This window comes from Corvus moneduloides, chromosome 8 (assembly GCF_009650955.1).
Source record: "Corvus moneduloides isolate bCorMon1 chromosome 8, bCorMon1.pri, whole genome shotgun sequence".
NCBI classification, from domain to species: domain Eukaryota; kingdom Metazoa; phylum Chordata; class Aves; order Passeriformes; family Corvidae; genus Corvus; species Corvus moneduloides.
In genome coordinates, this window is record NC_045483.1 from 23,498,894 (window position 1) to 23,524,918 (window position 26,025).

General features: G+C 36.5%; 1 protein-coding gene across 6 annotated transcripts in view; it reads right to left on the reverse strand.

The window, feature by feature from the left end:
• Window positions 1-1,444: 1,444 nt before the first annotated feature.
• The window catches only part of DLG5 (discs large MAGUK scaffold protein 5), a 98,052-nt gene continuing 73,471 nt past the window's right edge, over window positions 1,445-26,025 (reverse strand). For 2 of the 6 annotated variants that reach the window (XM_032115770.1, XM_032115774.1), the window contains exons 17-34: window positions 23,338-23,476; window positions 21,349-21,496; window positions 20,702-20,823; window positions 19,600-19,689; window positions 18,206-18,374; window positions 15,157-15,234; window positions 14,335-14,497; window positions 13,311-13,444; window positions 12,577-12,741; window positions 12,055-12,238; window positions 10,647-10,795; window positions 10,175-10,345; window positions 9,658-9,854; window positions 8,689-8,832; window positions 8,376-8,503; window positions 7,509-7,618; window positions 5,655-5,764; window positions 1,445-3,301 (exon numbers count right to left, since the gene is read on the reverse strand). In XM_032115770.1, the coding sequence (XP_031971661.1) occupies window positions 3,198-3,301; window positions 5,655-5,764; window positions 7,509-7,618; window positions 8,376-8,503; window positions 8,689-8,832; window positions 9,658-9,854; window positions 10,175-10,345; window positions 10,647-10,795; window positions 12,055-12,238; window positions 12,577-12,741; window positions 13,311-13,444; window positions 14,335-14,497; window positions 15,157-15,234; window positions 18,206-18,374; window positions 19,600-19,689; window positions 20,702-20,823; window positions 21,349-21,496; window positions 23,338-23,476 (2,505 nt within the window). In that variant the 3' untranslated portion in view covers window positions 1,445-3,197. The remainder of the gene's footprint in view (window positions 3,302-5,654; window positions 5,765-7,508; window positions 7,619-8,375; window positions 8,504-8,688; window positions 8,833-9,657; window positions 9,855-10,174; window positions 10,346-10,646; window positions 10,796-12,054; window positions 12,239-12,576; window positions 12,742-13,310; window positions 13,445-14,334; window positions 14,498-15,156; window positions 15,235-18,205; window positions 18,375-19,599; window positions 19,690-20,701; window positions 20,824-21,348; window positions 21,497-23,337; window positions 23,477-26,025) is intronic. The other 4 variants (XM_032115771.1, XM_032115775.1, XM_032115773.1 and 1 more) reach the window with 4 other exon arrangements.

The following is a 26,025-nucleotide window of genomic DNA, read 5'->3' on the forward strand; positions in this document are numbered from 1 at the left end:
GAAGCGTAGGCACAGAATTGTAGAAATTACATGGAGCCTTAAACATAAGTCTAGAAAAGATTACAAGACTGTATTTTAACCACAAATACATCCATCAGAGGCAGACATAGGAGAGCTGTTCAAGACTGCTTAAGACAATGTTTGCATTCACTACAAAGGACTATGATATGGCCTCCAAATTTATTGGGCACTGAAAAAGAACCCTTGTCTGAGGTGAAGAGGTTGGCAGCTGTCACAGTGTAATTTTGGATGAGGCAAACCCTTGCCCTGCAATTCAGGTCAATGTGAACAGAATGCAAAGGTTTGAAAGCAAGTAGACATTTGTCAACATATTAACAACAAATCATATATATGGGCTGCAGTATCTTCAGCCATTTTATGTCAGTTTAGCTGTGGAAAAATAAAGTTCAAAGATTTTGATTTCTAGTTAACTCTACCTGCAGCCACACATGCTCAGTGATGGCTTAAAAGCATAAGGGTGAAATTTTCAAGACTTTTTGTTTCTAACTTTACTATTTCAAAACTATTTTTAAAATACCCACATAACTAGTTTCTTTATTTAAACATCTGGACAAAATTACTCTTTCCAGAACAGGGGCTAAATCTATCTCCAGCATGTAATATATAAAGCAAAATGGTGTATCAGGAAACTCCTGATCAGAGCTAAAGGCATCTCTTTCTAGTGTTCCATCATTACTTCAGTTCTACTTTATTGTGATCAGAAGATATGCAATGCATGGCTGTTACTGACCTGCCAGAACCTGCCTATTCTCATTTTCTTCATCCTCTGTTAGATGACACTACCACGGTGTGGTTTTTCAAGAGCAGATAAGGTGCAAGTCCTGTCTTACGACTAAAGGCTATTACTAGTTATGCAGATTACAAGACTTGGCCATTAATCAACTGTGTTCATGCTGAAGCTGACTATTTGGCATCTGAGAATAAAGAAACTGATAAAACAGAAAAGTTAGTACATAATAATTACCTTCCCTAAGCTTTCAGATAACTCAATGAACAAAAGAGGCTGGACTGTCTGAAGTGTAAAAGCTGAGAGTATTCTACAACGTGCTTTTAAGCTAATATTCACATTCTTCCCCAGTGACTCTCTCTTGAAAATACCAGTGATATACTCATTCTTCAGTTAAGGCCTCCATCCAATCAACTGCATTTCCATTTGAACTCCTTAACACCAATGGGCCAGAACATTAAAAATGTTAACACAAAACAACACCTAACTTCTTGTGTCCTGCAATTTTTGAACATCTCTGGTATTTATGCATTCAAGGATAGGCAAGAGCACAAAACAAACTTGCTCTTCTCAAGGTGGATATCTGAAACTATCAGGTGGATATGCCAATTTTAGTCAGAAATTAAAACCTTATATGAGGACTCAATTAAACAGAGTCAAAAAGAGCATGAGCTCTATGCACCCATTACACACAAGTGAAGTTACAGAAATTGACCTTTATTTAGTAATCAGTTTCTTTAACTTTTTTTTTTGATACAAAGTGACATTTTCATTTAGTACAGAAAAATCCATGTCAGAACAGTACCTGTCTGTTTCAGTTGTACCACTGGAGCCTACTCTGATCTCAAACTTTAAAAAACAAACAAAACAAACAAAAAATTAAGATAAACAAAAAACTTCTGTCCCTCACCATGAGAAGTACTTGGACTACTAATTCATCCATACCATTTCATATTTATTAATTTATATATACAGTATTATAATAGTATGGTATAATACTATATAAAATACTATATATATTTTGGATGTTTTTATAGTTCAGAATACTCTATATAGTGTATAACTATATAAATGCTATAAAAAGTATTTTGAACCATAAAATAGCAACCGTAGAACAGAATTTAAATTTAGATCTTTCTTGAAGAACTGTGCAAGAAGAATCCCTTTTTTTAATTATAAAAGCTGCAAACAGAAGCAAAATTACAGCCTGTAGTGTAAAACTAGAAACCCTACATGATGAAATGTTAGAAACAGTGACTGAGAAGCAGGTCTACTCAAATAATATTTTAAAAACAATTAAAATACAGTACCCAGGAAACATGGCACAAGAGACAGAAGAAACAGGTACAAAACCTGTGTTAGGAACACAGAGTCAGAAGTGCAAAAAACCAAAAAGGGAACCGATATAATAGAGTTTGGTACAACAGGTAAATAAGTATTGCAACCAAAACTAAACAATCACTTATTTTCTGACAGTGAAAACACTAACAATTAAGTACCTTTCTAAAGGCTTTTAATCAAAGCCCTAAAACTGTGTCTGCTCTTAAATAAAAACAGTCTATGTGAATGCTACACACTGAAGTACAAAGCTTAAGAATTACCCTGCAAAATTGCACCAACATAAGCTTTCCATATTTACAGTATCTAAAAGTGACAGAACACAGCATGCTAGGCCTAGTTTATGACTCTCCCCCACCAGTACTTAATCCAGGCCCAACAACCAAAAATTATTATTTGTCAACACATGTTGAACTTGGATTGCTCAGATACATCATGACGTTTAAATATTAGCTTCATGCATAAAACAAGAAACGATATCTTTGACAGACAAGCATTGACAGGATACAAACAGTGGTCTGCCCTGTGTAGGAGTGTACTTCCTTTTGAGCTTACTCCCAATGTGTACCAATTCAATCTCACATTATTACCTGGTTGTCAAGTCAACAATGTGCTTAGAAATGGTCAAAACTGTAACTAAGAGTCACATTGTACATAAACTGTCCACTCATACTCAGAAATTTCACTCCATTTTGGAGAGTTACCTCATTAAGTGAAAGGACACAGAGTTAAAAAAGAACAAAACAAAACAAAAAGACGTTCAAGTAAACAGCAAGAACCAAATACTTTGAAAAGGTTTTTGTAAACTTGTCATTCTACAGGGTTTTGCAGCATTGTTAAATTCATTACTCATGGACAAGTACATACAGGTCACAACCCTCGTGACAACCTGTCATGTGTACACGCACGACATAAGAGACAAGCTTGCTGAAGTGATCTACCCCTTCCCACATGCCTCATCAGGTCCTCAGGTGTTCAGTGTTATCATTCCCCTTCATGAAACAGAAATCACTTATGGATATCTTTATAAAGACAGAAATGAACTGAGTCAATTGGATAGAATGTTAGTTGGTTATTTACATCTGGAAAGTAGTTTCACAGCAAAATAAATCTACAGTGGGCCAGCTGGGATCCACAGGACCTTGTTTTGTTCTTGGTCGACAGTTGTCATAATCTGAGTGCAAATGCTTGAAAGGGCTCCTCCCTGGACAGTGCCTGGAGAAGAAGAAACCACACACACAAATGAGACTGGAACAGTTATAATTAATTACCAAGAACAGTCTTCTGCATCTATCTGCAAAGTGTTTATCAACAGATCAGAATTAAGCAACTCAACTCAGTATCTGACAGATGCATGGCTCTATTTAAAAAAAAAAAGAAGTAAACAGAGCAAAGAGGTCAAGCATTCAATACACAGTTTCTTCTGCTAGCTCCTAAAACAATCCAGGGAAGTCAAGGAACTGATGGCTATAATCAACTAAGACAACTGTTTTGTAAGAGGCCTCCATGTACTATTTTCAGAGGCATCAGGTGGCAAAGTTTAAGACTAAAGATGGTCAGAACCTGCTATAATAAACCTTCTCTGTTCAACATGTGCTGTTAAGAGTTTTATATTTACAGGGTAATATACATAGAGACTATAGCTGTAGCAACTAGACACTATTTACAAATATTAGAAGTAAATTATGAGCAGCTCACAGATCGCTGAGCTAAATTAAACAGCAGTGGTTGCTACTGCAATTCTTATCGCCAACTACATTCAAGGAACAACAGCATGCAGCTCCCTGAAAATCAATTCAAAAGATAAATGAACACCTTTTATTCTACCCTTGCTAAACATAAAAAGTAAAATGCCAACACTGACACATGGGAGAATTGTCTTTAATACTTAAAAAAAGAGGAACTTCATGACTTGAGAAATACATCAGCAAAGCCTCTGGCCACAGTTACTACTAATGCTAAAAAGGTATGGGAAGTCTTATACAGCTTAAGGCATAATTCTTCTTTTTCAAAAGAGAAAATACGACGTCACAAACATAAAATATTTGGCTCTGCTATATATACTACAGTTAATGATGTCAGGTGACTTTGGATACAGAACACGGTAACTGAAAAGGTCTATGAAAGGTGACAAATGGCAGGGAAGAAGTGAGTCAGATTACACACTATTCACAACTTCATAGAGGAAACAATGTCAACTTGAAAGCCATTGGTCAAAAAGTGAACTTCATGAGGTAGTTAAAGAGCTCTGGTCTGAGAGAGTGTGACCTATAGCTCCATGACTAACCTACCATGTACAGCATGCCTATCTACAGGCTTATTTTATGTACAACACTATAACTTCAACAAGCCTGAATGTCAGTGCAATTTGAACACCAACCCTCTCTGACTACCAGCATCTGGAAGTGTTGATGACAGCTGGAGTCCACTGCACCTGGCACCAACAGAAGGAGGCCCTTCCCACGGGGCATATGAGAAGATACACATAAGATGCTCTTGGACTGCTCTTGGAGTGCCACTTCCACTATCAGGGTGAAACTAAAATGTCACAAATGACGAAACAAGAAGCATGTGGTGATGCAATCTGGCCACATGCATGTCAAGTTCTGCGAAAGTTTAGTATGTACTATGTAAAAACATTTGTATGGCTATTACATAACAGGTAAGTGATTTTGTTGAGAACATGTGGCTTCTCTCAGGATGCACTGAGCGAGCTCTAAATTAAACACACCCCTTTGTCTCTCTGCACTCAGTAAAATATTTCTGTAAGAATCCCATTTTTCAGGGGATGAAAAGTTAGATTTTGGCGAGTTTAGGCTGTTTGTTCTTTTTTTTAAGTTTTGTTGCCATGCACATCAAGATACATTCAAAAGACTGGGAATAAAATTCTAGGTATGTGGAATCACATGGAAATATACTCTGAAATGAACAGTCTCCAGACACTGTTTTCTTTCTCTGATAAAAACACAATCCAAGACCGATTTCATAATTTTATGAAGTTAAAAAGGCTTCTAAAGGTGAATTTAATTATTCCAAATTACAATGCATGCTCAAGAAACCTTGGACAATCTTTTTTCCATTGTTGAAACATTTAAAGTATGTCTCACAAATCACAAAATCACACAGAATTACAGAAAGGTTGGGGTTGGAATGGACCTTTGGAAATCATCATTTGTTAATTTAAACTACAAGGGGTTTCTGTTGTTTTGTTTGATTTTTACAATTAAAAAAAAAACCCTTGTACTCTTTACAGGGTATAACACTGACAACACTGTCAAATTGTCAAATCTTGACCATAGTTTCTAAACTACTGGCTAGTAATAAAACCTTTTCAGAACCTCTTTAGATCATAAGATTCATAACATTCAGAACAAAAACATGTGGAAGATTTCTATCTTGATATTTCCTCTCCTGGTAAAATAAAATAACAGAACATCAGTTTGTCAAAAGGGAAGGCAGAAGGAAAAAACCCAAGGTGCTCATTGAAAGGACATTGATCTTTTGAATTAAAGTGCAAATGGATTAAATTACCACTGTGTTCCTGCTGAAAGTTTGATTAAATACTAACCTGTAAAGTACTTGCTATACTCCTGTTCTATTTTTTGAGCTGTCTCAAATTGTTCTTTGGAATGTTTTTGTGTAACTTTGTCCCTCAGGAAGATTGGGTCTTTTTGCTCTCTGAAAAAAAAAACAAACAAAAGAGAAAAAAAAAGGAAACACCTTGTATAAGAGTAATTTTTTTAATGGACTTGAAAAGAGTCCCTCTAGTTGAGTGCATAATAAAGGCTAATTCACATGCAAGCAGACTCCTAGGCCCAGAGTGCCATCTACTGTGTTTCAGCAGTATCAGCAGAGTCATCAGGATCACTTCAGTGCCAACAAATTTATCTGCTGTCAGACCAAGACAGTATTTCTTTAAAGTTTCAGAGACTGGGACACAGTTGAGGAGGAAAGAATATAATTTTTTCCTGTTCATATGAATTGGGTCATCAATTCATATACATGCCAGTACCCCCTACACAAAGCTGGGCTCAAGTACCGCTCCTCTAAGGGCTTGTGAAGGATCAAGCATCAAGCAAACACAGTAGTTCCATGTTATCATATATATGACACATTTTTGAGATGCCTCTTTTTCTATTATACAAGCTCTTGAAAATATATGAAAAAAGCAGAAAAATACAAATGCTAAAATAATTATTTAAAAACATAATTACTAAACTAACCTATCATTGCTGTGGAGCATTTCAGAGAATGCCAATAGAACCTGTACTGTATTACAAAGGATGTTTGGAGAAACTTTTGGTGCTCACAACAAGCAGAGACAATGTGCCACTGCAACCTATACTGCCAGAAATCCTTGCTCGATTCATTTCATCTCTGTCACTTTCCAAAAAAAAGAAAAAGCTGTAATGGTCACCATTTCGTTTCCAATGCAGGTCAAGACATGACATTTCCATTTATCATTTAAGTGCACAATCCTATAGTGGTAATGAAATACACCTCATTGCTCTATGTCCTGTTTCTACTTTGAAGTAGTGATACTTATCTTCTTTATTAAATAGGTAGTAATCGAATTTACCTACAGATCAAGAATATAAGAAATCTTCAACTTTAAATATGAAGAGAGCACAAGTGTAAGATCTCTTAGCAAAAGTGTTTCTTAATATTCATGTTGGAAGATTATGCTCCTTCTTGCCAAATCAATCTATCAAAATGTGTAAAGGCTTTCTCAAACACCAAGGGATGGACTGGGGTTTGCAACTCATGCATTCTGCTCCTGGCTATATTCAAGCAGGAATTCCACAATTACTGAAATAACACAGCCTGAGAAGACCACAGTATATGCACTATGTGGCAAAAAGGGGCTTCCCTTGCTCTGTTTGCTAGAGAATGAAGGTGAGAAAGCTGATGTTATGAATCAATTGGCACTGCATCCACACCCTTCCCCTTCTAAGAAGATGAAGAACAGCTCTTTGTCATGGTCAACACTTAATCCTCAATGGATCTTACCCATATCTGTCTTAAAATTTGCTAGAAAGGTTAGCAGGAAAGATCCTTCTGGAGGACATTCAGTTTGGTCTCCATGGGTTTCTTTGAAAGATTCACTTAACTGTCATGCAACTGAAATGAAGTTAAGACCATATACCTCACAGTGGGTTTTATGAGGAATAATTTCCCCATTTTACAGAATCTCAGAATGTTCTGAGTTGGAAGGGACCCAGAAGGATCATCAAGTGTAGCTCTTCAGTGAATGGCCCACACAAGGATCAAACCTTGGTGTCATTAGCACCAGGCACTGGGCCAGTCTCAGTGGCTGCTTTAAGAGATTTAAGATGACTTGGATGAAATAAACAGTAACAGTAAACCAGACTTATTTTAAGCTAGAATAAGCATCCCTGAACTATACCCCTCACAGACTTACTTGATTTGTTTAGCATTTTTGTAGCGAATAAAAATTACAATAGGGTAGATATGAACACTGTGGAGCCGTTCGATGGCATGAGGAGCGATGTCAAGCAGACAATGACAATCCTAAGATCAAATGTAAATGCAAAACACTCATTCAGTTAAAGAGCACAAGCACACATGCAAATCCCCCATTTCTTCCCTTACTTAAATCATAGCAACCCAAAAGAATTTTGCCATACATTTAGCATTTTGGGAATACTGAGCAATTTGTACCCAAAGGATTTATAACAAAAGACAAAAGATGAAAAATTGCAAGAAATTGCATTCATAGTATCAAAAGCATGCACTGACAGAAATAAAAGTACTTGAAGAACTAATGAAATGAAAACTCAGATTGAAATATATGCAGTACATTTTTTCAAAATTTAAATATTCCTATTAATTTTCTCTTTCAGAAATCATAAGCAAACACAAGCATTAATAGGACTTTCCATGTGGTTTGATTGAAAACTGTAAGCAATGAACAGACTTTAAGTAACATCTGTCTCCAGGATTACGGATGATGTTTATATTCTATATGACTGCATTAAATGGAATAGGTAAAAAAATTAAATCCTTTTTTGGAGGGGGTAGAGGATGGAATTTAAGAAAATTATTTCTAACTTTATTTAATAACACTGTAGAAGAATTTCTAGTTTCTATGAAGTTGAGCTTCCTTTAAATAGTCACATGACAAAGTAAGGTAAGTTTTATTTTATTTAGCTGCCTGGGGAACAGTTCTCAGAACGCCTTAAAGGATGACACTGCGAACATAAATTCCCACCCCCCCAACATAAGTATGTAAATTGTACAAAGAACTACAGCATTAAAATTGACTCACCTTTTCTGTTATCTCTTTTATTGAAGCTACAGTTGTCACATCAAAATGTCCACTCCTCCGTTTGTAATCAATAAACAGACAATCCTTCACACCTCGTTCAATGGCTTGCTGGGAAGCTTTCATAACCTCTGTTTCATAGAAGAGATTCCCTTTCATTACTATTCCTTAGGCACAGAATAAGGCTAAGAAGACAATGTCTGCAAGTTCAGACCCTTGGGGGCTTATCCATGCTTGTGTTATCATTTTGTTCATTTATACACATTACTATCACGTATTCTAAGCATGAATAAATTAGTTATATTTGCATACTTACCAAGAGGACATCTGCAAAATTTTCCAGGGGATTCTTTGACCAGCATGTCTTTCACAGCATCAAGTAAAGGTCCTAGAATAAGGACAGGCCTAGGGGAGGTACAGTCCACTTTCTGGACACGCTGATAAGCCAAACTTGCAGAATCTACACACAGAGAAGACATTTATTTGTAAAAGTATACATTTCCTGGCATTCCTCAAACAAGCAGAAGCATCCTTCTAGGAATTATGAGAAGACCTCCTCTGCAAGGTCAAAGGACCTTGACAAATACAAAATACAGTCAGTCATTACTGCGATTTTTCCACTTGACAGATGAAAACAGACATTTTTCTTATTGAACCTAGTGTTCATTTAGAAAAATTGAACTCCTCACCTTCACCAATCATCCCTAAAAGTGTAAAAAAATACACAGTATTTGATATCTCTGGCTTGGTTTGTTGAGCTTTTACAAGGAAGTAAGTATTGTAACCAACATGACTTTTCTAAAGGAGTGAAGAAATAAAAGTGAAGTTGTTGAGTGGTGCACAGGATTTCTGTCTAGACTAAGCAACCAAGACAGAAATTAAATAGTTGAAGATCAAAACTATATATCAAAAAGAATCTCCCTCTCCAAATGAAATAAAAAAAGACTGGACATGGCACTTGGTGCTATAGTCTTGTTGAGGTGTTAGGGCATGGGTTGGACTCGACGATCTCGGAGGTCTCTTCCAACCTCGTTATTCTGTGTGATTCTGTGTGTGAAATAGCAATGCTAATAGGTCTAGGAAGAAATTACCAAAGTATTATTTTGAAACACACTGGCTTGTAATTTAATACAAAAAAAAAAAAAAAAAGTTATTCAAAGTAATGATCACCATTTGTATTCAGAGCAATTAGAAAGGAACATTATTTGTTGTGCTGTGCTGCACCTGATTAAAAATGAAAGAGAAATAAAGGCAAACCCCTCCCAAGTATAACAAAGGTACTTGCCATCCAAGAAAGGAATTGAGTCTGTACTGATTGTATCTAGAGCCAGTAAATCTTTTCCATCTTTGGAACCACTTCGCTTATGTTTATGCTTTCTTCTGAAGAATGACCTCCTTGCTGCTGCTGACAATGTCTTAGATGAACTGTTTTCGTCTTTAGCCTCAGACATGCTGTGTCTCCTGTAGAATTCCTGATCCATCCTAGAATAAAACAGACAAAGTGGCTGGTATTTAAAGTTATCTTTTTAGAATTTTTTGACAGTATCATGGCTGGTGATGCTGTGCCTGATGCTCCCCAGGACATTTTCATTTCTAGTTTATTATTTAGCAGCATTAAAACAAACTTGATAGAGCAATATACTTAATTCAATGTATATTAAAATATGCCATCCCTAAAATGACATATCTAAGAATTACTAACTCCCAGAAAGAACAGAAGCAAACAAGTCTTCTGTCTCACTAGTCAGACTTTTAAAGACAAATACTTTTTAAAGAAGAATACTGCACCTGAGGTCACTTACATGTATTTACTTGGAATCTGTCCTCTTTCCAGCTTCTGAGCATTCTCGTCTAGCTGCCAAGCCATCCAACAACCAAAATTTCCCTGTGGTAGAGTGTCATCCACATATAAAATGTCATCTTTTTTAAAGCTTAAATCCTGTTCCATCTCTGCCAGACGGTCATAAAGTGCTCTGGAAAGGAAGACAAACAGGCTCTGCAAGTGGTCTATTATCAACTCAAGGGAAGAACACTCCTTTTTTGAAAAAACTTAACAGATTAGTGGCACACACTGAATTTCAAGAACACACAAGGAGTGAAAAGTGAAGACTTGCTATACTAGACTGTGTACTCGCTGTCAGAGAATAGCTGGATAAATTAGTAAACTAAATTTTAAAAAACCTGGCGAAACTAATGTCCTCTCTCTCTCTTTCATGATGGTCAGCACATTATCCTAACAGCCTTATGCTGTCATTACCAGTCATGCTCAAATACCTGATGTAGAATCCATCTCCAGGAAGCTCTTTTATCTTATTAAACTCTTCTATTCTGTATTGAGTCTTTATTTTGATGTTTTCTCCAGGCTTCAACATTTCAAGATAGGCTTCCTCAGCTGTTTTATTTCGCATGTCAATGGACCCATACTGCAAAACATAAAAAGAAACCTTTAGATGTGAAATTGTATTTTAACAAGAAATAGAATTAGGTGAGCTTGTAAAACATGCAGAATGATTTTGTTTTTCTCAGTTGCAGGTTCTATATACATAAGTCTTGTCACTTAACTCTAGTACCTTAAGATGTCTAGCAGGAGACTGAGACATTACAGTGGAAAACAAAAAACTCGAGTGCAAACAGCAGAGAGGTACTGTGAGAGAGCACTTCTTGAAAAAGTTTTCCAAGTGTAATCTGAGAATCATAAAATTCACACTGAAAAAAATTTAATATATTTAGGGATAGCACGTAGTCTGAAGGTCAAACATGATTACAAAGCAAAATCTAGATACTAGAAGTTCAATGGGAAAGTGTCAATGCTCACTTGTATCTGAAAAGCTCATACAGATGTGTTTATCACCTTAACAGTCTTCACAAGCAAGTAAATATTCTCATTTCAGATACAGAAAGCGGAGTCAAAGACACAATATATGGTATGGGGAATTATAAGAGAGAATTGGGTTGTGAGCTATAAAACCTGCCTGCAGAGGCACATGGTGGCACACAGAGGTTTGTCTCCACCGGACCCTGGGGGGAGGAGGTGTCACATGGCAGAGCCCTACTGAGAGCAGCCTGCCGGGAGCTGGCGGACGGGTGAGCAGTGCGTGATCACCACACAGAAAGAAGTGTGCTGCTGATGTGGCAACATGGGATAGGTCACACCATATAAGGAAATACTGTGTCTTAGAAAGTGTATAAAACCAGCTCATTCCTTTGAATAAATGATTCAGATTTCCTGCTGGTCTGTGTCCATGATTCTATCACTGACAAAATGGTTTTCCCTAAACTCTCTTTAAAATTTCATAGAGGTAAGATCAATACTGTTCTTTGTTTTACACTATCTTTCATATCCTTGCTTTTCTCCTACATACAGAATTCCAAGCTTCCCATTTAGATGAAGGGAGCAGGTGTTAATAATTACAGGTATGTGAATCCTTTCAAACTTTGGGGAATCTTGTGCTATCAACAGTGATAGTTCTCCAGGTTCACGTCATCCAGCTCTTCATGTGCTGCAGCCAAAATGCAAGTTTTCTTTCTGACCAGTCCTACCTGGGTTTTGTGGCAGGAACTCAAAATTCATGGAATATTCCACACTGTGGGACAGCACAGCACAGCACAGCACTTGGTTCCTCCCTCTTTATACCATCCCAGCCATTCATCAGCACACTGCAGACATTTCTGAAGTGCTTACCTCAAGTATCATGTCACCCAAGACTAGCCCATCAGGTCCTTTTGCTGGGCTATCATCATCCACATCTGAGACAAATATTCCATACAGGTTTCCACCACATATTTGGATTCCAAGATCGACTTGGGATTTTTTAACAACAACAATTCTAGGTTCAGGGGTCCTTTTGTTTGTGTCCACAGGGCCCCTTTTGACAGAAAGAAGTAACACGCATACTGTTAAAAACTTGCATTGCAGAAAATCAACCTGCCATCTGAAGAATATATATTTATATAAATATTATTTATAATAGGTCACCTTTCCAACTAAACGAATCTTGCAGAAAACTTTCTTCACTCCTTGCAGACCTCATGTTCCAGAAACAGTCTGAAAACATGTACATTTATATTCTGGGGTCCACTTAACTTGTCTGCTGACTTATTTCAACCAGACACAGCATTCACAGAAGTACACTTCATTTTTTAATACTCTTCATATCCATCCTGACCATTTACTTTCCTTTAAGACAAAAGTTTTACTCTCTACCTTAAGGAATTCCGGGGACTTGTAGTTGGAGTGGTTTGTTTGGATGGTGGTGTCATTGTTCCTTCATCCTGTTCGCTCACAGTGTCGATTACGGAATGATTGTCAGGCGTTGCAGCTCCGCTGCCTTGAGGGGTGGAATGATTACTCACAGGTTCTAAGCGAGAACTATGACAGGGGAAAAAAACAGAATAAAAGACTGGTGGGTTAATGCCAAATATCTTCCACTCAAAATTTTTAATTTGGCTGTAAGTCAATTTTAAAGTAAGGGAGATAAAACACAAACCAAATAACTCAAATGAGCATGCCAAAAAACATACGTTCACCATAAATCTAAGAGAAAGACAAAGCTCTCTTTTGAGGTGTGATCATGCATCAAAGTAGGATGGGCAATTTCACCAGGTCATATGCCTTCTCTAATTAATACTGGAAATTCCAATCATGGAAAAAAAAGTAAAAAATATTTGAAGTATTAAAATGTCATAATCCTAGGAAGAAGTAATCTTGGATTTTAGTTTAGTATATTTAAGGATTATGCCTAAATAAAAGAGAATATATTTAGATGCATCATTTTTCTTTTGACAAACATGCATTCATACATTACTTTTGCAAGCAGTTACACTTATCAGCACACATGTGCTCATGTTTGCAAATATATTAAGTGTACAGAAGTTAGTACTAGCTAAATAATTGTGTGGACAGAAGAGCTAGTTTTTCCCAAGTCTAGCCAGCCTTACCTTGACCGTGAGTGATTGCCAAGCTGATACATGTGTGGGTTATACTGAGCCAGAATGGTGATGGTGTCACACTGCTGCCCAATGATTAGCCGAGCCTGTTGCTCTGTAGCATTTCTCAAATTTATTCCATTAAACTATGGAAAAATTGCACAAACCAGAATGTCAAGTTTTCAAACTAGCAAAACTAGCAAACTCATTCTTTCAGTGTCCTAATTAGTTTAATGTCTAAATGCTCACTTAATCCCACTGGAGCAAATAGGAGAATGAAAATGTTGCTAGACAGTGATTCCTAGGGTTTATTCCTTGGAAGGAATCATCAGAATTTTCAAGTATTTGGTAACCTGACAAGGAGTTTAACAGTATTTTCACTGTTAAAAGACATATGTATTCTGAGCTGTGCTATGATTTGATATCACTGATTAAATACAAGTTGATTCAGATCACCAATCTGAGTAAATTCAGAATTTAAAGATAAATTCAGATCTATTCAGGTCTATTTTAGTATGAGAAACACTGTGCAACAGAAGGTGCTTTAACATGATGCTACATTTACAAAGCAGGTCTGTGCTTTACAAAATGCTATTCTGTGTGTTTATCTAACACAGTAGGCAGAAACATTGAGCCTGCATGAGTAATTTTTTAACCAGGTATCTTAGCTAAGGCTATGGCACAGCAACAACAGCATGAAGCTCAGTAAAAGCCAGCTGCTTGAAAATGTACTCACCTCATCAGGCAGAGTACGGTGTTGGGACTTTTATGTTTTAAGTACTGAAACTAACTAACTTAAAATTGAATTATATCTATATAAGATGGGAGGTAGGTATATCATCAAAAGACATTATTTTTATGATAAAGGCTGAAAAAAGTCACAGTCACAATCATGGAATATTACAATAGAGAGTACTCTTTGCTACATCTCACAGTGCACAAGGTTTCCCAACACAGTCTTTTTGGGGAAGGCAGTTATGGCTGCAGTCATACAAACTGATTTATTAAACCTTAGAAATAGTAAGCAAACAATTACCTCCAGTAACTGATCACCATATTCAAGGCCAGCTTGATGGGCAATGCTCCCACCTGTTACTTTAGAGACAAATATTCCACCATTTTCTCCGCTCACAATGGAAATCCCGAGTGGCTCAGAACCCTTCTGCACTTTAACATGGCGTGGCTCTTCCATGTAGGGCCTTTTAGAGGAGATAGGTAAAACTGATTTAGAAAAAAATTGCACTTGAACCACCACAATATCAAAGTTACATGCAATATTTATGCCTGTCTGAACTGTAATAATAAAATAGTTTTAAACAGTTACTTAAAAAACCCACTAACTGTCAACTGTCTTAAATGCATTCCCCTAACATCATGCAATGTACAGGGGCAGAAGTAAATGTATAGCAGGTACACGACTGCTCTAAAAATGATGGTAAATACGAATTATAAATAGTATGGTCATGAAGTTGATAGGAAAGAAGCTTCCAGATGCATATTATATGAAAGGAATTGAACCACTGTATATAATATGTCATTGTCAAACCATATTCCAGAAGGGTATATTACAAATACAAATGTTGGGAGTCTTCATTGCCAGTGAAAATAAACTTAATGAATAATAAGGTGGTAAACCAAAGGACAACAAAGCACAAATATCATATTTCATATTTGTATGCTGGGAGACATAAATTAGTAATGAAAATTAAGCAGTTGCAAACTCAAGCCATTAAGACAGCAGTTTGCATGGTAGCATTACAATTACCATGCAAATTCTCCTCAGGGCAATTATCCAAACGTAAAAAAAGCACAAAGTGCGCAATACTGCTCGAGAAGGACAACCTTAGATCAGGCCAACCTCAAACTCCTTAGTGATGAGAACCTAGGCCTAGGAGCCACAGGGATTCTCAGAAAAGACCTATTACGGAACAGATATCTGAAAGATGTAGAAGATTTGAGAAGACAAGAACACTTAGAACAAGACAAACAATAGTAAGACACCAGTAAGTATAACAAGAAAATGGCTTATACAAAAGAAAACCCTGATACATTCCCCTTTCCTCCCCCCGTATTTGGGATGTATCCACCTATACAAATAGGGCTGGTCCATTCATGATGTGTATAAACAAACAGTAGTCTTCTAAAAAGTCCTGGTTTCTACTATTATAAACTTAATAATGTCTACACAGCAAGAGGCATCACCAGGTGTTAACAGTTGAGCTCACTGTGAATGAAACAGCTTGGGCACCAGGTGTGGTGTATTTTTTATTTTAATACCACTATACTGCATTTGACATGCATTAATTTGAATGTTTTCTTTCCTAGCATTTCATTATGCCATAGAGATGTTCTCTAAATTGTGCCAACTGTTTAAACTACTTTATTGTGCTGTTCAGAGACAAGAAGAGTTAACTGGACTTCACTCACTACCACTGCAGTGAGTGAGGCTGAGGAAGGATATTTTTTGGAAAAGTAGGATTTGGAGCTGGGGGCAGAGGGAAGGGGACATTGTTTCATAACTATGCATATTGCCAGACTTTGAAGGGATCCTTGTGGTAGCCTTCTGCAGCAGAGGTGTAATAGTTTGCCAGCTTTTTAATGCATATGAGATAAAAACTGTTGGCTGCTGGCATGAATGCAAGTCTGGAACACAGTTATCTTACACCACTGTTAGAGGTAATGCCCTCAGCAATTGCTTACCAATGTACTGAATTTAATACTGATGTTCACATTTTTTGCATGTAACCTAAATTAATTAAATTCTGGTAACTTGCAGAAAACTGATTTTTTTTTCACTCACTTATGAGCATGTAAGCAATGTTATATGAAGGTTCTTCATATGTCACAAAATTTACCAAGGTATATTATCTCATTAAAAACTAAAACTGCATCTTTCTGAGCTTTGTTTATTGTACTTTTCTGCTTTTTCATCTACCACACCCATTTTTAGTTAGTTTGCTTTGTATTGGAATAAGAAGGAATCAAACCTATACAAATTACACAGGATCCTATCTGAGAATTCTAGTAAGTACAGAATGACAGATAACTATGCCTGTATAGCAAATCAGTAATAAAGTAAAAAAGAATGATAACATTAAAAAGATGTTTTACTTGATAAGCAGTGCTATCAAAATCAAGCTAAGCATTTTTCTATAATATTCAGACTGCCTGCCAGGATCCCTAGACATGGAATAGAGAAAAAGTCTTAACTGCTAAGATCTTTTAATTTTCATTTAAATTAAAATCAACAGAACAAACAGAAACATTGATTTTTTTCCCCCTTCTATATTATTATTAATTTTATCTGGGGAAAAGCCAGTTTTGTATTTTGTGGGAAACAGAAAGCTTATAAAACCCCCAAAATTTAAACATTTCTTAGGACAGATATAAGTAGCTACTTTCCTAAGCTGAGAACTGTTTAATGGTTTGTTTTGTTTTAAAAATCCAACACCAAACCTTAGAATTATACTCTTTTTAGAAAGTGAATTCAGACTATACAGTAGCACAGCAAGAGTAATGGGGCTGGAACCTGGATGTACTTCAATAATCTGATCAACGTTAACAAAAATTGTTATTTCCCAGAGATCAGAACGTGTATCTTGTGCTCAAAGACACAAAAATATAGGAGTGTCAAAACCCCAGCTTGTTCAGCTGAACACTCACATCATTAGTCGTGAAAGAGAAAAGACATTCTGACTTGGAATTTGCAAGTGACAATCAGAGGAACATTTATACAAGAACACAAGTTGAGTACATGTAGTACAGAAGTCACACTGAAGTAAGAATGAAAATTCACAAAAACCTCTTTACATTTCCTTTCAAAATAACACTGTTCTTTGTACACAAAACATTCTAGAATTGCTACGATAACTTAGTCACAAAATCTTCAAAGGAAACAAAAGTTTCATGTAACATTCTATGAATACATTTTTATTACTACCAGAAAGGTTAGAATACAGAATATCCTTATGACTTTACCATTCACATTTCTTGTGGTCAGTGTTTTTACAGAAATCACGCATACAAAGGGGTGTTGAACTCCACATAAATGTAACCTATTTCAACACATGGGAGCTCCTTTACACTGCCAGAATGGCATTTAGCTGCCTTATTGGAAATAAAAGTCTGATTCAAATTTGTGTCTCACTGTTCTCTGCTTTGAATTTGTGTAAACTTTTTCATATATGCGCTCTAGCCAGATCATGATAAAATGAAAACAGATGTCCAAGACTGATACTATAAGCAACGTATCTTTGAAATATTCATTGTGAAATATAGTCATTAAACACAAAGCACATGTTTTTAAGAAAGCTATCACATTAGATTCAAATTCTGCAAGCAGCTACACATAAACTGAACACTATTATAGCTGTGGTCCAGGTACAGGCAAAGGGATCAGTCAGAGCAGTAAAATTGCATCTGTACATAGGGATATGTTCTTCCACAGTTATGCACTCAATTTTTCACGTTATCTGGTTATATGGAATCAAGGCACAGTGGTTAGAGCACATATTCTGCAATGCTAAGGCACCTGATATTTAGCTATCAGACGTTACTAAGTCTTAATTTTGTTTAGATTTCCAGACTACAGAACAAGGCTACCATAAATAAGCATGTTGAACTGAAAGGGTGTATTCCAATTTAGGCTGCTCTTACTTGGTGTGGCCATTAATCTAACATGGAAGAAACAAAACCTTTATGAAATCACTTATTCTTAAAATCCACAAAAGGATCACTTATATACTTTCTAAAGAAAATAAAACCATGCAATTAACAGGACCTGAGATGCACCTCTGCACCTACGTATTCATCATTTAAATTAAATGTTCACATTCCTTCAGCCTAATCAACACACAAAATTTCCTCAGACACCTTTGTAGTAAAAACAAAAAACCTGGGGACCTTACCTATCTTTTCTACGTTCTCCAACAGATACAGGGCTAATGGAAATCCTCGGTAATGTAGAAAGGGAGTTCTGAGACTGGCTGCTGGTGAAGGAAGATGTTTCCAAGTTAAGAGGTGACTGGGGAGGAGTAATCAAGCTGGGACTGCTACATTCAGAGTGTGACAAGGAGCCTAGGAAAAGTCAACAGTTGAGTTTTAGTATCCTGCATCTGTTATAAGTTGGCAGATCTACCCAGACACGGTGAAAGACACCACACATATGTGAGACAAGAAAGAGGACTGTCTGTTCACTATCTGTTAGTCATGTAATGGGCTTAGGCAGACCAGGTAACTCATTTCAGACAGTGCAAACTTACTGTCCTTAATGACTCTGTGTTAAATCCATCCTCTCTAAGTGTGCAAACAACTACTGTCGTTTTCAACAGGAGACAACGTTACAGACAAGCTACACCATGAGCATGTCTGAAAAGCACGTTAAAGAAAAATAATAAAAGACAGGAAGGAAGTAAAATAAAAATCTAATATGTAGGTTTGTTTCCAAATAAAATATTTATGTGCAGCCCTTCCCTTTACATAGGAGATATATTATGCAACACCTGAAAAAGATAACAGAACCCAAGCATGAATCCTACACAGGGACAGGAAAGCTCTGAAATTTCAGACAAGCTTGACATGACTTAGTTTGCATCTTTACCCTGGTTGTCCGCTCCGTAAGTAATCTACCAAACAAGTGCCCTGACAGTTTGCTCCCTTTGAAAAGCTAGAGAAAATAAACTCAAATTATTAATCACAAATGAAAGCTATTTTTAAGAATTATATTTGCCCAGTTAGGAAAAGCACTGCATACAATACATTAAGGCTGCAGAACATTTGAGCGATGATGGCAGTGAAGAGTTGCTGATTGCTGACAGCAAACTCCTGATTCCACAGCACTCCAACTACTGCTTGTCTTTAAACATCTTCCACCAAGCAATTTTGAGCGAAGTACTGGAATATTTTCACTGCATTTCAAATAGTATAATTTACAATCAGTGATACAACGTAAGTAAATGATATACTTACAGACTGAAAAAAGAAATGCAAGTTATCTCACTGTTAAAATTTTCAAGGCATCATTCTAGAAGAAATGACAACTATCATACAGCAATGCTTATTCTTACTTTTGTCTGCACTTTTACTCAGTGTGCCATGTACTCAAGTCAACTATCAGAAAAAAACAACTTTCTAGTGGAAGTTTCTTTTCTTTTTTAACGTTTCCCCGGCAAAATACAGATTTTGTAATCTTAATAAAATTGTCCTACTTAGATCGTGGAGCAACCTGATTTAACAACTGCAAGGGCTTTGTATCAGTTATACTGAAAACAGTACGATTAAAATTACTTATGAAATAATTCACCTCTGTCAGAGCCCATCATGGACCTTGGATATCTTGGTGTTAAAGGGATCTTAATTCGTTCTGTTCTGTATTGCAAGTTACTCGAAGAACCTATTTTTAAAACAAGGAAACATTAAAATGACAGAAGTAAAAGCAGCTACATTAAACAAAAAGTACATTTAGATTGTACTTCTTCAATGAGGATTAAAATGGCCTCTAAATGATCAAGACAAGAGCTTTGATGATTACCCTCATAATTGTGAATATCATAATTGTAGCAAATGATCTTGATTACACAGTCAGTATAAACAGAGCACAACGCAGCTACACAGTATATATGCACTGTTTATCCTTGTATGAAAAAATATTTTGAGTATTTTCCTATGAAGTTAAACTTTACTCTAAGTCCAAGCAAGAATCTAACATCTCTGTTCACTAAGAATCCATAGGACTTTGCAAAGGGCATTTAAAATATTCTTATTACATTCTGCTTGGATGAATACAACATCACTGATATACTGGTTGCAAATAGTTATGCTCCTTTTTGCTGTGCTTATAAAGCTACCATGCTCTACTCAGTCTTTGACAGAACACAGGAGCACAAACACTTACAAAACCCCCAGTTACTACATAAATTATAATTTTAATAAACCTAAAATGTTAAAATGTCACTTCTACAAAGCATGCATTTGCTTTGGTATCATTAGGCTCGGCATAAATAAAGTTTACATGTCAATCAACTAACATAAGCATAGTTTATTTTCCAAGAATACCGTTTACATTTGACCATTAGTCATCCTTGACTTTTTGTTCAGGGGGCTCTCTCCTTTTCTTTCTTCTCGCCAGCTCATGGAATGTCAACCTTTGGCCCTACCTCCCATCTCTCTAGGATACTTTCAAAGTGTAACAGACATGGAAAGGAGAATCCCTCACACACATAGACCATTTCAAAGAGACTGTGAAGAACAAACTAAACACAGCAACTTCCAGGGAACACCTTTAGTCATAAACCCAAAAGAAATGAAGCAAAGGAACATAACAGGGGTACTCAAGGAGTTTCCCATTTATAATTTTCTCCAATATACACAAATCCCACAGGAAATAAATCAGAAAACCTAGTTACCAAGTCTGGCACTAGATGGCAATGAATTTGAGCCATGAGATGCTCTTGTACGTGAATTTTCAGAGTAGTCATTGGAGTGTTTATGACTTAGGTCCAAACTCAGGCGACCTTGATGCTGGGAGCTACATCAAAAGAAAAGCAGTATAGAGCAACAGTTAGAATTGGGCAAAGAACCTCAGCAAACAGAAACTGGCCAACAAAAAATTTTGGTTAGCCCCTGTGCTACTGAATAAAATGAATGCTTCTCTTCTTCCCACTTTTACACTGTCCCATAGTTTTATGAATTATTAGAAGCCAAAAGAAAAATAGCCTTGAAGTACTATAAAAGAGGAGAAAGCTTTGCTTGTTTGGGCAATGACAAGAAAAAATATTAGAAATTAGTTAATTAAAAAGTTAATTTCTTTGTCAGTATCAGTCAGTGGGGCAGAGAGAAACCTAATCCATCAGTTACTGAAAGACACAAAAGCAACTGGCATATCATTTATATGCAATAAGAATGCATTTAATAATGCAGTAATGGCTTTAAGAACCCTGGATCAAAATAACACTCAACAGCAGTATGTTTTACTCTGCACTCTACCAAACCACCAGAAGCAATTTTATCCTAATGAAAACAAAATTTTAGGGAGATAAAAAATTCAAAACACCTGGGATGCAGATGCTGATGACATATTTGGCTGGCAACTGATGGGCAATTGCTGGTGTGAACTCTATGGCTCCAAGCAGTATAGATTGGATTTCTCATAACAGCAGTCACTGCAGGACATGGTGCTAAGCTTCTTGGTACCGTCCCTGCTTCAGATGATAAAAGCATATTCTTATCAACATTATTACCATATAAAGTACAGATTTTAAAATACACCTTAATATTTTATAATTATATATTGCAACATTTACATATAAGATAAATAAAAGTATTGGCATACAAATACATTATTAAGCACCATACGACACCTTTTTGATAATACATGCATGTTTAAAATCTTGTCTATAATTCTGTAATGAGTCAGTAATACAGTGGGTTATATTACCCAAAATGAAGCCATTCACAGCATATGATTTTAGTATGTGCTAGTAAATCAAAAGATGCTCTGTTTTCAAGTACAGAAGATTTTTATTCAGGAATGAAAATTCTGCATTTAGTCATCCAACCAGCATGCATGTTTCTATTTGGCACTTGAACTGACTGTAGCTAAAATTATTCTGGTTCCTCTCTTTTGTTGCCTCAAAGAGGCCCACTTCTAACATGACTTTAAATTCTAGAATTTCAATATTTATTTCTGAAACTTACTACTCAAGCTGTTCTTTTAAGTACACTCATCCTTCAGTACTAAACTAGTCTAATTTTCTCTTAAATGAGTTGGTATCATAGAACACAACAGCAAAGACTTGTTCTCATTTCAAGACATAGACTCATATTGTCTAATATTGTCTAGTAGGTTTGACTTGACTCAGTTATTGTGCAAAAGTATCATGCTAAGATAAAAGTTAACTACAAGGCTAGAAATAATACCTTTTATTACTTTTTCTACTATCATTGAGAAAGAGAGAAAGTGAGAGAAGAGTAAAAGAAATCAAAGAAGAGGAAAAGCTTCTTGGTGTGAGCTACTCTTGAGCATGTCTTTACATTCTGAAAACTGACTGGGACACCACTGTTTGAAGCTCTGCATTTTTCCAGACACACAGATTATTACCTTCATGTTCTCCAATAAGAATAAAATCTTCCATAATTTCTAGAATTTACAGGAGTTTGGGGCTTTACAAGAAGAGAGGATAAACTCATAAAAATCAATATTATCTTGATTTGAAATTTAAGATTAATATACAACTGCTGAAAACTGAAATCTAAGACTAGACACTAAAGAATGAGCAAACTATCTGACAACACATTTACCAAATGCTTCTTGACTATTCCAAATTAACTAGCATACAACATCCTAATTACCTCGTTAAGCACTCCATTTAGTCAGTGGAAAACCTGCTAACATGAACTTCAATACCAACAACTGTTCAAACAACTGAGACAAAATGATGGTTTCTGTTCCACCTGATTATATTGATATATACTGAGCTTCTTGTGAGTCCCCTCTTCAGTATCTTAATATCTCAAACACACTCACTTTTAACCTTTTATTTAGATTAAGATCACAGTCAGTTTGGGCACTCAGCATCCGATATCCCAAATATTTACAACAGGTAGAACTTAATGTGTTTCACTTCCTGAATAACAGATCTTCTTCCTTGTAAGTATTTCAGAAATAAAGTAAGTAAAGTCTGGGATACTCCATTTACTTTCAAAAATACTGTAAATCTTACTTGTCCCCCTAATGGACAGGCTACACCTTGTTCTGCACTAATGTATTGAGAAATTCTCTGCACAGAAACTGATGAAAACAAATCCTTCAGGCAGAAGTTGCCCAGCTTCGTTAGCGATTCTTAAGCAGGTTTCACTTCTTTACAGTCCAAAAGCTGAGCACACCATGTTCAGACCACAATAGACCATGGAAATATGTTTTCTGAGTCGTATTTCTTCTGTACTTAACTAAGTGCAGAAGTACTGACTAATCCCCAACACTGTCCAATGTGAACAAACGCCTTGGGGCATTCCTAGAAAGCAGTTAGGTTCTGTCACTCACCTCCTGACATGCTGCCAGGGTACAAGGCAGCAGGCACAAAGCCATCACTGTGCCTAGCAGAACGTTTTGGGGAATATGGTGCCCATTCCTGTAGCTCTGGAGACAGATGCTCCTCACTAGCTGGAGCATATTTCTGCACCTACAAGAACACAGAAATTTGATTACAGGAAGTTGGAGATTTAAAAGAGTAAAATAGCCAAACTGTGGAACAATAAGCAATGTCAAACTTTCAAGTATCCATTCCAGAATGTGGAAGCACCACAGTGCTTCTTACACCTTTGTCTTTCAATGATGTCCTTCTAGCCATTTTTCCCCCATCCTACTTTGTTATTATTTTTTTTCTTTTGCAATCTTCTTAGGCCAATTTTTGCAATTTAACTGATATTTTTTGCTTCAATGAACCATCCAGGATTTAGTTACATTTCTCCGTTAAAATAACACCTCCACAGGATATTTCAGCCGCTATTGCTGCAAGTACTTGCTACAGAAGATCTCGCTAAAAAGCCAGAAAGCATTTTCCTCCAAGCCTGCATTTCCAGATACATGTGGAGTAACCTCTCTTCAACAAGCAATTCAGATTTTAGAACCTCACAACTTCTGTTCTGTATATAACAAGTAGACACTGGTGAGTTAAGAACACATGAGAACAGCTCAGATATTGACAGTGATCCAGGAGAGCTGCAAAGTGTAGGGCTCAGCACATGGTGTTCATACATCTGAAATGTACAACACAAAATATGAGACTGATGCATGTAAAAAGTGAAAAATAATTACTGAAAATGTTCTCACAGTTTTTACGATAGCAGTATTTTAATTAAATGAAGAGTTACTCAGAGCTCAAAGTCTCTAAAAGGCAGAGGTGCCTTCTTAGAACCAGTACTTGATCATTTTCATGTCTACACTAGTAATTGTTCCACCTACTACTCAGGAATTAAAGCACACTTAACTTTATCAGCTTATCAAAGTACACAAAATTAACTGTGTATATACACATCTAAGTAAACTGACAACACCCAGTATGGCGACAAATTAAACTACACTGTATTTTGATATTACAAATACTACTTCAGGAGTGAATGTGTGCAGACCGGGCACTACTGTCACAACAGCCTGATGTAGTTGCAATGGACAAGGGCAATTCCATCAGAAAAAAAATTTCAGAGTGAACGATGTCCACATTTTGAGGCACAGTATCACTTGTGCTCTCCAGCCAACACCTTTAGAGTTACAAAGCTCTGCCTATTCTCAGGCGGACAGAGGAAAGAGAAGAAAAATAAAAAAGAATCATAGAACCTAGTTTTAATTTAATCCTAGAAACAAAAATTAACTAATACATAAAGTAATCTTAAAGAAACAAAACAGAAAAAAAGTCACTGTAATTCTATTATATAATTTTCCTCTCTACCTTGAACCAACGCCTACTTGACACCTGTAACACAGCTCGGGCAGTACATCGAAGCAACTGCAGTATGTCCCCACATACCCTTTTGGTATCCTCAACAGTGAGTGCCAAAACCACCCACTCTGTTCCAGCTAACAAAGCTCCTGGGCGCAAGTCCTCAGCTACATTTGTCCTTGCCACAACTAGCAACTCTTCCCTCACTCATTTCTCACTATACAAATAATACTATAATTATAACCAGGGCAGTGTGTATGCTCATGACAATGCACTACAACGAAGAATGGGACTATCAGTGCTAATCGATCAACTTGATATTCTACATAAAGCAAACACCCCCTATTCAAATGTGCTCAATATCTTGATGTTTTGTTGTTACATATGTGCTAAAAACAGACATTAGCATATGCCCTCCTTCACTTCTTGCAGTGCAGTTCTTGATGAGAACAGGTGACCTTTCTCTTAGCCATACTACTCTTCAGACCAAATCTGCTGATTACAGCTACAAAATTAAACCCTTGTGCTTTTCTGTCATTTGTTGTGCTGGTTTTGGCTCGGACAGAATTCCTTTTTTTAACAGTAGCTTGTATGGACTACGGTTTTTTTTTGAATGTGCTGGATGCAGTGCTGGTATTACAGGCATGTTTTTGTTTTTGCTGAGCAGTGCTTACACAGAGGCCTAAAGCTCCCCATAACTACTTTTCTTAAAAATGTTTGGGAAGGCATAAGGAATGGAAGCAGACAAAACACAACGGAAGCAGACTAAAAAAAAAAGGCATAAAAACCTTCCAACTGTTCTCTTATACCAGTACTGTTGCAGGATATGGCTCTAACCCTGCACTACTTCCCATTCAGCTCTGCCATCTGTATTGCTTCTAAAATTCTGTGAACAAGGTGAGATTATCCAGGTATAAACAAGTAAGGGAAAAGAATATGAACTTCTAAGTCATTATGATGTAATTACATTAAAAAAAAAAAAATGCTTCTGTAAACTTCAGTTGGGAAAGAAAAAAAAATCTCTACGGGTCAGCTGAGCAAATCCGAGGCAGTGAACCTGAAATGACATTATTGATTATGTCACTTTATATAATGCACTCATCTAAATATGTCCTTCCCAGAGCACAAAAATTTTTTCTTCCATCTACTCTGTGTCAAGATATGACCCACCATCTTCTCAGCAGGGTTGCTTATTCTAACAAACTATATGCTCATTTTGAATTTTCATCATATTCTAATAAGCAGTTCACCTTTACAGTGTAATGGGCCTAATACCCAATGAATTTCAGATA